The sequence below is a fragment of the Nothobranchius furzeri genome, chromosome 1, assembly GCF_043380555.1.
Source record: "Nothobranchius furzeri strain GRZ-AD chromosome 1, NfurGRZ-RIMD1, whole genome shotgun sequence".
NCBI lineage: Eukaryota > Metazoa > Chordata > Actinopteri > Cyprinodontiformes > Nothobranchiidae > Nothobranchius > Nothobranchius furzeri.
The window spans coordinates 45,188,951-45,202,242 of NC_091741.1; the positions used below are offsets into that span (position 1 = coordinate 45,188,951).

At 43.0% G+C, this 13,292-nt stretch overlaps 2 protein-coding genes across 2 annotated transcripts in view; one reads left to right on the forward strand and one right to left on the reverse strand.

The window, feature by feature from the left end:
• The window catches only part of snd1 (staphylococcal nuclease and tudor domain containing 1), a 225,577-nt gene that overhangs the window by 101,016 nt on the left and 111,269 nt on the right, over window positions 1-13,292 (reverse strand). The window lies entirely within an intron of this gene.
• lrrc4.1 (leucine rich repeat containing 4.1) lies at window positions 10,102-13,237 on the forward strand. Its single transcript, XM_015959717.3, has one exon. The coding sequence runs from the start codon at window positions 10,240-10,242 to the stop codon at window positions 13,108-13,110; it is 2,871 nt and encodes a 956-aa protein (XP_015815203.1). The 5' UTR covers window positions 10,102-10,239; the 3' UTR covers window positions 13,111-13,237.

Genomic DNA, 13,292 nt, shown 5'->3' on the forward strand with positions numbered 1-13,292 from the left:
GAAGAAAGTAGTAGAGTGTGAAAAGTGGTCAGTGTATCCTCCAGCAGTCTAAGCCTATAGCAACATAACTACAGAGTTAACTCTGGATAGCCTAGCCTTTTAGATGAAGGCATGTTGGAGGCAGGGCAAGGGAGAGCCGTCTTTACCGACTGTTCACTCCACCTCCCTCTACTCCCCCACTTGTCCAGATTTAGGCTAACATTAGATTTTAACCATAGGCCCTATCAAATAAAAATGTTTTAAGCCTATTCTTAAAAGTAGACAAAGTGTCTGCCTCACGGACCAAGGCTGGGAGCTGGTTCCACAGGAGAGGAGCCTGATAACTAAAAGATCTGCATTCCATCCTAATTTTAGATATTCTGGGAACCACCAGTTGACCTGCCGTCTGAGAGCGAAGTGCTCGGTTAGGAACGTATGGAACAATCAGATCACTGATGTATGATGTAGCTTGATTATTAAGAGCTTAATATGCGAGAAGAAGGATCTTAAAATCTATTCTGAATTTAACAGGTAGCCAATGTAGGGAACCTAAGACAGGAGAGATATAATCTCTCTTTTTAATTCTCATCAGAACTCTAGCTGCAGCATTTTGGACAAGCTGAAGACTTTTAACTACATTCTGTGGACTTCCTGAGAGTAATGAATTACAGTAATCCAGTCATGATGTAATAAATGAATGAACTAGTTTTTCAGCATCACTCCTGGAAAGGATGCTTTTAATCTTAGCAATATTCTGAAGGTGGAAAAAGGAAATCCTACAAACCTGTTTAACGTGGCATTTGAATGACATGTCCTGGTCAAAGATAACACCAAGGTTCCTTACTTTGTTCCCGGAGATAAATTTAATGCCATTCAGGTCAGGTGATTGACTAAGCAATTTCCTTTTCTGAACTGCAGGTCCAAAGATGAGAACTGGAAGCAAATATATAGCAAAAAGAATTTGTCCAGGCACTGAACCCTGTGGTACTCCAAAAGTAACACTGGAGTTTGAAGAAGATTTGTCATGTACATTTACAAAACTTAATCTGTCAGACAGGTAGGATTTAAACCAGCCTAGTGCTGTTCCTTTGATCCCTACAACATATTCAAGCTTTTCTAAAAGAGCCTTGTGATCAACTGTGTCAAAGGCAGCACTGAGATCTAACAAGACTAAACAGTACTAATGTGGTGCTGCATATTCGATCCAGTTACCTTCAAAAGCCAATATTTTTAACACAAGAAAGTAATTGCTAGAAGGTGTCATTAATCACAATTAGATCTTAAACTGCCAACAAAGTGTTTAAGTGAATGAGACCGGCAAAAAGTATTTTGCAAACTCAACAGGGAAGAATTTAATGTTTTAACTCAACACTTGAACAGTTGGAAGATTTGTTTCAACCAATCAAAGCATGCGATTAAAGTGAAAAGGAGAAGAGAAATATCTAATTGAAGAAGGCATCTTTGGTCCCTGGGAGTGAAAAAGCGCAGATGCTTTAGAATCTCTGTGCAGTGAATGACTCCTGTTTTTACCTTCTCGTCACTCAGACACAAATACACCAATTCTTTAGTTGTAGCAGTTGGCAAGGTAACATTGCGATTAGAGCACATGGATGCTTTATGAATCTCAATGGAGCTTGCTGACCAGTGACGTGGTCTTTGCAAAACAAAGCGAGCTGCCATATTAAAATATGACAAGCAGCATTGCATGCTTGGCACATAGGAGTTATTAAAGCCTGCAAATCTTAAAAAAATAAAATGTTTTCCCCCCATCGGTCGAACGCATATACATTCTGTTGACTGGGTAAACTGTGCTAACTTTACATATTTGTCGTCTGCTCCCAGATAACACAGTACAATAGCTACTCTCCTACTCTGGCAGCCAGTATGAACACAGCTCATCATAATGAAGCCCATTAGTCTGGAGACAATGGCTGCTACTCTGGCTCAAAGGTTGAATAAAGCAGGGAGAGAAGGGGCAAAGGTAACAAAAACATCTATTGTGTGCTGTTAGTTGCGTTGACAGAATATTGCTCTCAATTGAGAGTAAACATGGCTACACACAAATTTGTTCAAATGACAAGTGTGCAAATAATTTGAACACCATCAAAAACCAGCACCCAACGAAGACTTAGGAAGTAGAGTGCTAAATATTTTATTATCATAGTCTGACTTTTTTTTGGGCATGGATAACTTAACACATGAAAAAAGCAATATGCTTGCAATACTATAACTACTTTAAATGGTCACTGAACTTAAAGCGTAAAAATTATGTTTGGAATAAAAGTGTTATCATTTACTGTGCATTCTCTGACTTGGCAGGTTAAAGGTTATTAGAAAATGAAGCTTAACCTGCTTACCCAGACTGCTCTAGAGAAATCTGTGTCCTAACTGAATTATGTGAAGACAGCAACGTTCCACAAAGTGAGTTGAATTAAGGCCATAGCAAACTGGTGAGACAAAACAGGTATCCTGATAAAAAAAAAAGTCATCCAACCTTGACAGATGGAAGCCACCAATACACCCTATTGCCCACTATAATCCCTTGATTCACAGGCAAATTACTGGTGTGTGTGTGTGTGTGTGCGTGCGTGTGTGTGTGTGCAAGTTTGAGAGATCATGAAAATGATTTTATATATTTGTATAAAGATAACTCAAGATCATTGTTAAGCTTTTGGGTGTGATCTCGTGCACGCACACCAACACCCATGCCTATATTTAGGATTGAGCAGCAAAACGCTGCCAAGGCCTCTGGTTCTTCTATTGTTTATTTTCTTTCTGAAATGTTATTAGCTTTTAGAGGCCTTAACATACTCAAAAACTCCCTAAATTTTGCACATGACAGTTGTGGTGTAAATTTTTGTATTTTAATGGTCTCGAAAATATTGCAATAGAAAAAAGATCAAGAGCACCTCCTTGAACTTTTCAAATCAGCCTATTCATTGACCATAATTTATCATCAAGTTATGATATAAAATTTGGTACACTTGTAGAACTTGCAGAGAGGCACAAAAAATATCCAGCAGGCATTTTCTTTGTAAAATGTTTTTTTTTCCTATTTTTACTTCACCCTGTGTCTTAATGATTTTTAGCTGTTATTTTTGGGAATTTTGTTGTATTTCCTTTTTATCTTTTATCTGTGTTCGACATGTTTGTATAATGCCGGTTTAATTAACCAACATTTTTAGTGTACAGCGCCTTGTTTGGTTGTAATGCCTTGTGAATGCGCTTTATAAATAAAATTGGATTGGATTGGATTGGATGTAACAGGAAGTGGGCAATACTGAATCGACATTGCAATTTTGACCCAGTTTTGGCCATTTGTAGGGTCCACATTTTATCAAACTCGTAGAGATTTAGATTGATCAATTTAAAATTTGGTGAGTTTGCTTACAAGTCACCTCTTACGATTGCCATATAGGTTACCACGAGAACATTCTTGATCACATTATCATAATGCCTATCGATAAACAGCACATTACAACCAACTATCATCGCTGCAAGACTGTACTTGGGGCAATTCATCCGAATGGAAGTGCTGACACGCGCACATGCTTATAGCACAAGCTGCTGACCTACATGTGACTGGCTGCAGCCCAGATTTCCGTGCACTCACCGCAGGGGATGGGTTCTGTACTGACTGCATATACCCTTTGCATATGCTGGTGGACAGGCCACACCAAAGTAGGTCGAGCAGAACCCCCAAGAATGCCTAGCATCCCGCTGGGTTGGTGCAGGGGTTGGTTCCGTACAGCCTTAGGCAAAGTAGTAAGGGCAGAGGTCAAACAGCAGGTGGATGAGGCTGGCATGACAGCATCAACATTACACATCTGACAGCTCATCAAGTCGTCATCAGCCAGCAAGTCCAGAATGCAAGTCCGGACAACATGCTTCCTGTCAAGTGCATGTTGAACTTTGAACATAAAGGCAGACTGATGTAGTTGTTGAGTACCATGATTATAAAAGGGAAACTATAAATGAAAAAAGAACACTGAAAATGAATCACTAGACATGAGATAAATGGTTGATTTTGATAATCTTGTCATCTCAAATGTCACCCAGTTGGCACACGGTACCCACCCAACAGAGCACAAATTCATGACAGCAGATGCTGATTGAAGTAATTAAAAATCAAAGTGTCAACAATCCCTAATGACGAAACTCAGTCAGAAAGCACATTTTCAATACACACACATAAAAGAACAATAAAGAAAATGCCTGAAGAGCAGGCCTCAAACAACATTTGGGAATAATGTGTTACAATGTGTAATCTCACCATTTGTTACTTTGCACCATTGATTTTACATTATAAAACCTAATAGTTTGTGTGTAAAGAAAACTATTCCACAACCATCACTTTGCATTACACTAAAGATAAAAGCCTTCCATGAAAATACTTTCGAAATTTGAAAAGAAAACAATGCATCAAGTCTGACAGGTTTGGGAATATTGGAACTTCTGACTCATCAGCATCAACCAAGATAATTAAAGAAAGCAGCACTAAACTTTAGCATGCATTTGTCTATACCACATAAGCTGAATGTCTGTATAACTTTATTTGTTCAAAAACGCATAAAAAGTCAGCATTTTATACTTGGGAAAGGGCCTGTATTTGTCAGTGCCTCCTTAGGGTTCTACAACCCCCCAAGGCGCTTCACAACATCAGTCAGTCACCCATTCACACAGACATTCACATGCTGGTGTGGATGAACTACATTGTAGCCACAGCTTCCCTGGGGCGCAATGACAGAGGCAAGGCCTGCAAAACAGGCGCCTCCGGTCCCTCTGAACACCACCAGCAGTAGGGATGGGTACCTTTGACATTTAAATCGATTTGGTACTAATTCCCGGTACCTAGGAATCGATACCGGTACTTAACGGTACCAATTTTCGATACTGTTGAGTGTTTAATATTTTAATTCTCTTTTATAATTATATATTTTTCTCAATATGTAAACATATTTGATAAATATCACGATAAATAACATACAACTGTTTGTATTTTAACATCGTCCTTGTAGTTTTATAGCTGATAATTAAACTGAAGCAAACATCTTTACTGTTAACTAAATTTACTGTGTATCTTAATTCCTTTTGCAGTCCTTTTTCTTTTGGTTTTTCCTACTGGGAAGTTAGAATTTCCGAGGAGAAAGCGAACGCACCATTAGCTGATAACAATGGTGGCAATGGAAGCTAACATATCAAGCTAACGTTATCTTAAACAGTTTATTTAACTGCTGGAGCAGATTAAAACGATGATGCCTCACACTTAGATCGTTGTCGCTGGTGTCATCTTCACCCAGGTACCCATCACATTTAGTGAAGTGGACCAAAGCTTTAGCGTGCGTTCTTTCTACCATGCTGCTCTGTTTACAACTGGCTCGCAGCGACCGACGACATAACGCTCTTGCGCATGCGCAGCTGTCTTGGCAAGTTCTCGTTATGAAGGACGGGTACCGAAACGAGGCACCGTTTGAAATGACGTGAATCAGTGCTCAGTCGGTACTATGGAATTTGGTCGGTACCTTAAAAAGTACCGAATTCAGTACCCATTCCTAACCAGCAGGCAAGGAGGGTTAAGTGTCTTGCCCAAGGACAAAAGCAGCATTCTCTGGTCGGAGCCAGGATCGAACCTGCAACCTTCTGACAACTAGACAACCCACTCTACCTCCTAACACTGCTACTGTTGCATATAGGACAGGAAACAATAACTGCAATAATGGTTAGTAATAGTGATGCCACAGTTAGCTGATTCAACATGATGTAGACAATACATTATATAATTAACACCAGTGTATATTCTATGAAGCATTGTTTTTTGTCATCATCTTGCCTTCTACGACACCTTCTGCTGCTTCCAGCCTTTCTGCTCAAGGCACATGCGCAGTAGTGGCCATCCAGGTCAGCTGTCGCATCACCGGAAAAACAAGACATCATGGCGAGCCGGCAACATAGCTCAAAAGTTTGAGAATTTTACAGTGATAAAAGAAAAGCACGTACAGTGCAAAATCTGCAAAGCAGAACTCTCCTTTCATGGGAGCACAACGGTGATGCATGAACACCTTTAAAGGAAGCACGTTGAGGCGGAGGACGAAGAGGGACAGTCACCTCTTGAAGCTAATTACCTCTCCTTAGCTGCTAACATTAACAGGGAGCTCCTTGTGTTTATTACGTGGAAGCAACAACATCAGTGATAGTGATTTCACTATCTTTAGCACACGTGTGTCACGCATTTACGGTTACGTTACAAAAGATAATGATTACGATGTTAGAAAAAGGGCTCCTCTTCAATGGACGAGTTTGTTACCAAGCCAACATACACACCTTGTCAAGAAAACATCCTAACTGAGGCAATTTTGAACATGTTGATGACGGACATGAGACCCCTGTTTGTTAAGCTATCATCCCGTCTTTATTTTAGATGACACATTACAGATCACACTTCAAACTAGAAGCTAACAATGGAGATATTAGAGCAGCTGTATCCTGGTGCAATAAGCTACTTTATGCAAGACATCAGTAGATTATTAAAATAGTTTGTGGCAGCCCTACTTAATGATAATTTGGTCGGCCAAACTGAAAACATATGTTGCTGCAGTTAAAGTTGTGTCGAGTCCGTGCGTGAGTGTGTGCGTGAGTGTGTGTGTACGTGTGTGTTGGGGTAATAAAATTATGTTACTTATCACTCTACAAGTTCAGCAAAGGAAAAATGTGTTTTGACTACTTCCACCGCATTAATCTGGTAACAAAATGGGCTCTTATTTTTCATTTTGGCTGTAATGGACTTCAGCAGTGACTGGCTTCTCGGCTTTCATGGAGAAATAAAATTGCATCACTAATAAAAGTGGACGCTAGAAAACTGATTCTATTGGATTTTTAAGAAGCAGGAACGAGAACACGGCAGAAAGCTAGCGGTACAAATGTAGAACTAGCTTTTCCAATAAAAATGTAAGACAAAAGTTTAAATTTAAAATTAGAGTGATGAGCCAGATTTAAATAGGTATCACCCGCCCTGCCCACACACACGACCGTGACACTGCTGAATCCATGTGGAAAGGAAAGGCAATAGCCTTTTATAACAGGAAAATCTCCTCTACACTCCTGTGGCTGCCACCTCATGGTTACATGTGCTTCATTGAAGCCCATTCGTATTCAACTGCTGTGAAGTCAAGGAGAAAGTCTGTGTGTATGTGTGTGTGCAATATAGGAGTTGGCTCTATACTCCTGTGCCAGTGGGAATAACATACTGCGCTACAGGCAGAGTGACCTTTACTAGCTGGTGTGCTTTCTCTCCTTCCTCGTTGTCTCTCTTTCACACACTCTCTAGCGTGCACGCGCATGCACACACACACACACACACACACCTAGCAGCATTGTCACAAGTAGCTTTACCAACCATCAATTACCTACACTGCTACCTAGTTTAACGGACACGAGGCTTGTACAAATCATGTGAGACAAGGTGATGATGGGACAATAGGGTGCACTTGTCTTGTCTTTTCTCTTCTGTAAGGAGGTAAAGAATATCTTTTTCTTCCCGTTTGCCTTCTTTAGCATGACCTTTATGGTTGTGTGCTTCCAGGAGCGACAGTTTGTTCAAGTGGAGGGTTACGGCCTGCCAGGTTAGGGCACTCTAACTATGTCTGAAGACATGTGGAGAAAGAGAGGCAGCTAAACATCTCAGTTCATATTCATGTCAATTTGAAGGATTTAATTCAATATTTAAATACATTTGAATCCTTTACATAAGATTCAACTCTACTAACAAATCCGCTACGTGATTCTAACTTGTTTTACACTGCTTAAAATAAAAGGCAAACAGAAGGAACAATTTGTTGACAAAATTAGTGCAAATATGTTTCTCCTGCTGTATATAAAAGCAAGCTGAAGAAGCAGGGAGAGAAGAGTGACAGGGACAGACAAAGAGTGAGCAGGAGAGGAAAGACAGTAAAGAGGGTGGGGGTGGAGTGGGTAGGGGAAGTTAATGCACAGAGCCCACTGCATCAAACCAAAGCACTGCTCCGAGCAGAATGCGTCAGCAGTCCATTCATGTTCTTAAATGTTCACGAAAGGAAAAATGCAAAAATGCAAAAAAATAAAAAAATAAAAAAATTTTAAAGAAAAAAACATTTTCAAAAAGCTAAAACAACAAAATGGCTGTACATTGGAGGAAGCCAAAGAGAAACATTTCCCTATTTCCCAGCCCCTGTCATCAATAGAAATGCTGTGAGATTTGCCAGACTAACAACCCTTGTATTATTTGTAAGCATCAAGGGGTTAAAATCAGGTTGCTGTGGGAATGCCGCCGTCCGTCTCAGCTTTTTGTTTGGACAGCTCGTCTATCCCCTTACGCCAAAAAGCCCAAGAAACAAACACAACAAGAGATGGCCAGGATTTTTAAAATAATAGGAAGAAGAGGACATCAGGAACAAACTGGTACTTGAAGAGGTAAATCTCTAAAAAGGTCTGAGTGCTTTGAGCTCACACAACTACCTCAGGACACTGCAGAAAGCAGGAGGGAGAGGAAGAAAGACAGAGAGGGAGAGCGAGCAAGTGAGCAAGAGAGACGGCGCACTCTTTTGCTGCTACAACGGATCCTTTCCACATCGACGCTGCTGTTAACGTCACGCCTGTGAGCCGCGCTTGCCCGGCGCTTGCCTCCTCTGCCTTGCTTCTTTACCCAGTTAGACGCAGCCTTAGCAAGGGGGTGCTGATCACCACAAGAGGAAGAGGAGAGAGAAAAAGACCTGGAAACAAGAAGAAAGAAGCCAGAGAGGGGGGAGAAACTGGGCACCATCCCTTCTCCCTCTAACCCACCTCGATCAACCCAGCTACGATACCCCCACTCCTCCGAACACCCCCTTCCATCCCCCACCCAACTCTCCTTTTGAAGAAATTGACGGATTATTGGGAAGTGCACAGGAGGCAGGCAGCAGCTGCTGCTGCGTGTGCTCGCTACTGCTGCTGTGTGCTTTGCAGGGATGGTGCGTGTCCGTTTGCAACTGCTGCTGTCGCAACCATGGCTGTCGAGGCTGGAGCGTGTGGCTAGTTAAGAGGACTAAGAAGCTAATGAAGGCAGAGCGTGTCATCTAGCCTTTTCAACCCTGCCAACAGCTCCAGAGGAAAGAAAAGACTATTCAAATCAAGTGGACTTTATCGATAAAGGAACTAAGGAGGGGGGGAAAGCATGCCTGAGAAGGAGAAGGGCTGTCAGGAGGACTGAACAACCGATTGACTCCTAAAAAGTGAGAGGAGGACTGCACAGCTGGGAGAATGTCTGTTTTGAATTGTTTTCCTAAAGCTTGTTAACATCTTTCCGAATCACTGCGAACAAAAGGCAAAGAACATTGCAGAGGACTGGAATTTTCTGTCTCTATCTTCAATCTACAGCTACACCATTCTGTGATTTTTTTTTTTTTTTTTTTGCTGCCTCTGGTTTCTGTGCACAAAAGATTTGTGCATGTGTGTTCCTGCGGTCACCTATACTATGGAGACTTGGACGCAGGGTTTAACAGGAGTATCAACTGTCGGATTCCAAGGACAAGCGAGAGAAGAGGAGTCGACAACGAGAAGCAAGCCGGGGAGCACCGCTGCTTTAGGAGCCTGACTGGATTCCTTTCTGCTGTCTTTTTACTTTTTTCTCTTTATCAGTCCATAAAGGAAACAAAAACCTTCACAAAAGGCCTTCGAACCTTACTCTTTGGATGTACGGATTTACAAAAAGGGCTCATCTTGGTTAAGCTCTTTGGCATTGACACCAATTTTATCAGAGCAAAAAAAAAAAAAGGTTTTCTTTGCTGCTCTTGGATATAAATACATCTGATGTGAAAACCGCAGCTCTGTCTGATTGCAAAAGGAGGGAAGCTATTTATCTCAGTTCAAGGACCTGTAATAATAACTTGAGGTAGGTGTCTAGTGTTTCAACCCCTCTCTGCATCAATTTCTTACACTATCCGCCCCAGTCTTGTAACAGTATTGTAGCTGCTTTATTTGCAATCATGGTTTTCTCATACACATGATTCAGAAAAACATTGATCTCCCAACCCTCCCTCATCCTTTGGACTTTTGACCGTTCATGGAAATATAAACACTACTTAAGTGAGGACAGGTCAAGTCTGCCATATTCCCTATATTCAGTTTCTTTAATACATTGATCCCCTTATCAGAATCACAAGCCACCCACTTACTATTCTCGTCACCAAACCCAACCAACACCTGCCCACCACACCCCCATCCTGCCCCCCAGATGATGCTGAATTATGAATGTGCCACATCATGAGTCTCCTGGGGCGGGTAGCTGCACAACGTGCCAGAAAAGCCGCCCTGCTCTGTGTAGTCTTCCTGATGGCGCGAGCGTGGAGCAGCGCCTCCCTGGCCTTGGTGGGGGCGGCAGTCTCTTTAGGACCCCAAGGCTGCCCACCCCAGTGTTCCTGCAGTAATCAGCAGGGGAAAGTGGTGTGCACCCGACGGGGTCTAACACGTGTGCCCCCTGGAATTCCTGCCAACACGCGACACCTCAATCTAATGGAAAACGCCATTGAAGCGGTGCAGGCTGACTCATTTCGCCATCTGCACCACCTTGAGGTGCTCCAGCTTGGGCGAAATGCCATAAGAAAGATTGAGGTGGGCGCCTTCAATGGATTGACGAGCCTCAACACATTAGAGCTGTTTGACAACCGATTGACAGTTGTGCCCAGTGGGGCTTTTGAGTACTTGTCTAAACTAAGAGAACTGTGGCTGAGGAACAATCCGATCGAGAGCATTCCATCCTATGCCTTCAATCGGGTGCCCTCACTTATGAGACTGGACCTGGGAGAGTTGAGGAAACTGGAGTACATCTCAGAGGGAGCCTTTGAGGGCCTGCAAAACCTCAAGTACCTCAACCTGGGAATGTGCAACATAAAAGGTGATATGCCAAACTTGAGTCCCCTAAAGGGCCTGGAGGAGCTAGAAATTTCTGAAAACCTGTTCCCAGTGATAAAGCCAGGTTCCTTCAGAGGTCTACGCTCTCTAAAAAAGCTATGGGTGATGAACTCTCAAATCACAGTCATAGAACGAAATGCTTTTGATGACCTATCATCGCTGGTGGAGCTCAATCTTGCCCATAACAACCTGAGCGCTGTGCCACATGATCTTTTCTCCCCGCTCAGGTACCTGGTGGAGCTTCACCTTCACCACAACCCTTGGAACTGTGGCTGTGATGCAGTATGGTTAGCACGCTGGCTAAGAGAGTACATCCCTACAAATTCAACTTGCTGTGGGCGCTGTCACTCACCTGCCACCATGAGAGGACGACAACTAGTTGAGGTGGACCGTGGTGAGGGTGCTGCTGTCCAGTGCTCTGCACCATTCATCGCGGATGCACCACGGGATTTAAACATCTCAGCAGGGAGAGTTGCTGAGCTTCGTTGTCGCACAGCTCTAATGTCTTCAGTGCGCTGGCTTCTACCTAATGGGACTATCCTGACACATGCCTCTAGCCACCTTAGAATATCAATCCTTAATGATGGCACGCTTAATTTCTCTAACGTCCTGGCATTAGACACAGGCACTTATACCTGCATGGTGTCCAATGCAGCTGGGAACTCCAATGCTTCAGCGTACCTCAATGTCAGTGCAGCTGAGCTGAACACGTCTAACTTGAGTTACTTTACCACAGTGACTGTAGAAGTCTTTGGTCCAACCACTGAGATGCCAAAACCTAAGACTACTACAACCCCAGCTGCTGCAGGTGCTGGGGTTGCTGGAGGAGGGGGAGTGGGCTTTGGGACGACAACTACAACTGCCTCCCCTTCTGTTTTTCAGCCAGTCTTCATCTCAACGCCAACAGTGCTGCTACAAAACACTGACAGTCCAGACAATGCAGCTAAATCATCCGTGTCACCGGGACTCAGAGGTGCCACTAGCAAACCAGGCAAGTCTGGTCCTAGTTTGGATGAAGTGATGAAGACGACTAAGATCATAATTGGTTGCTTTGTTGCTGTGACACTACTGGCTGCAGTTATGTTGATTGCCTTTTACAAACTGAGAAAGCGCCACCAGCAGAGGAGCACAGTGGCAGCTGCCCGTACAGTTGAGATTATTCAGGTGGATGAGGAGGACCTTCCACCACCAGCATCTGCAGCTCAAGAGTCATCGCTCACATTGCCTGAAATTCGGGACCATAACAGCATACACAAATTGGACTTCATCAGCCACAAGACTGACTACAGCTTTCATCAGCCTAAGGTTGAATACAAACCCCAGTCTAATTTTACTCTACACAAGCCGAAGGCTGAATATACTACATACAAGCCAAATATGGACTTCAGTGGCCACAAATCCATTGCAGATTACAACACACACAAAACACCAGATTTTAGCCTTCACAGACCAAAGCCTGACTGCAGCCCATTTAGGCAAGACTACAGCATCCACAAATCTAAATCAGAGTACAGTCCATTTAAATCAGATTTTGGCACACACCCAAAGGTTAAAACAGATTACAGCCCTTTCAAATCAGATTACAGCACTCATCCTAGGCAAAGAACAGACTTTAGCCCATTCAAACGAGACTACAGCACCCAACCGAAGCCCAAACATGACTACAGTCCACTGAAATCAGACTACAACACACAGCATAAACCTAAAGCTGAATACAGTCCATTCAAGCCTGAGTTTGGGACTCAGCCAAGATCTAAACCCGACTACAGCCCATTCAAGCCCGACTACAGCACTCAGCCCAAATCCAAAATAGACTACAATACCCAGAGAGTGAAAACAGAAGTTACCTACAAAACCAAGGACCATTACACCCCTCATAAGACTGCAACTGATTACAGCGCCTTCAAGCCTGAATTCAGTCCCCACAAAGTGGATTACAGCGCCTTCAAGTCTGACTTTAGTCCACATACTCAGAGACCTCAAGTTGATTACAGTCCCCATAAAATGGACTACAGCCCCCATAAGGTGGAGTACAGCACTCTAAAGCCCAAGTACAACACCTATAAACCGAGTGGCCAAGGGGCTAAATGGACAGACAACAATGTTGGAAACTCTTTGCCTCGAACCCTGCCCAGCACCATCACAGCTATGGCTGAGCCCTATGCCATAAAAACTCATACCAAGGAGAAAGTGCAGGAGACTCAAATTTAAAGAGGCCCCATTGCCCCAAGGCTCTTACAACTTCCCCCCCCCCACGCCCTAGGTCCCTCCTAACCCTTTTACACTACACCCTTTTTCTTTTTATTAAATTCATGCAACAGAATGCACAAAAAAAGAACAGGAACTACTTTTTTTGTACAGCGTGCAAACTTTAAAAGACTGACAGTTTATTG

Coding starts and splice junctions, on each gene's coding strand:
- lrrc4.1 (XM_015959717.3), top strand. CDS start 10,240: ATGTGCCACATCATGAGTCTCCTGGGGCGGGTAGCTGCACAACGTGCC.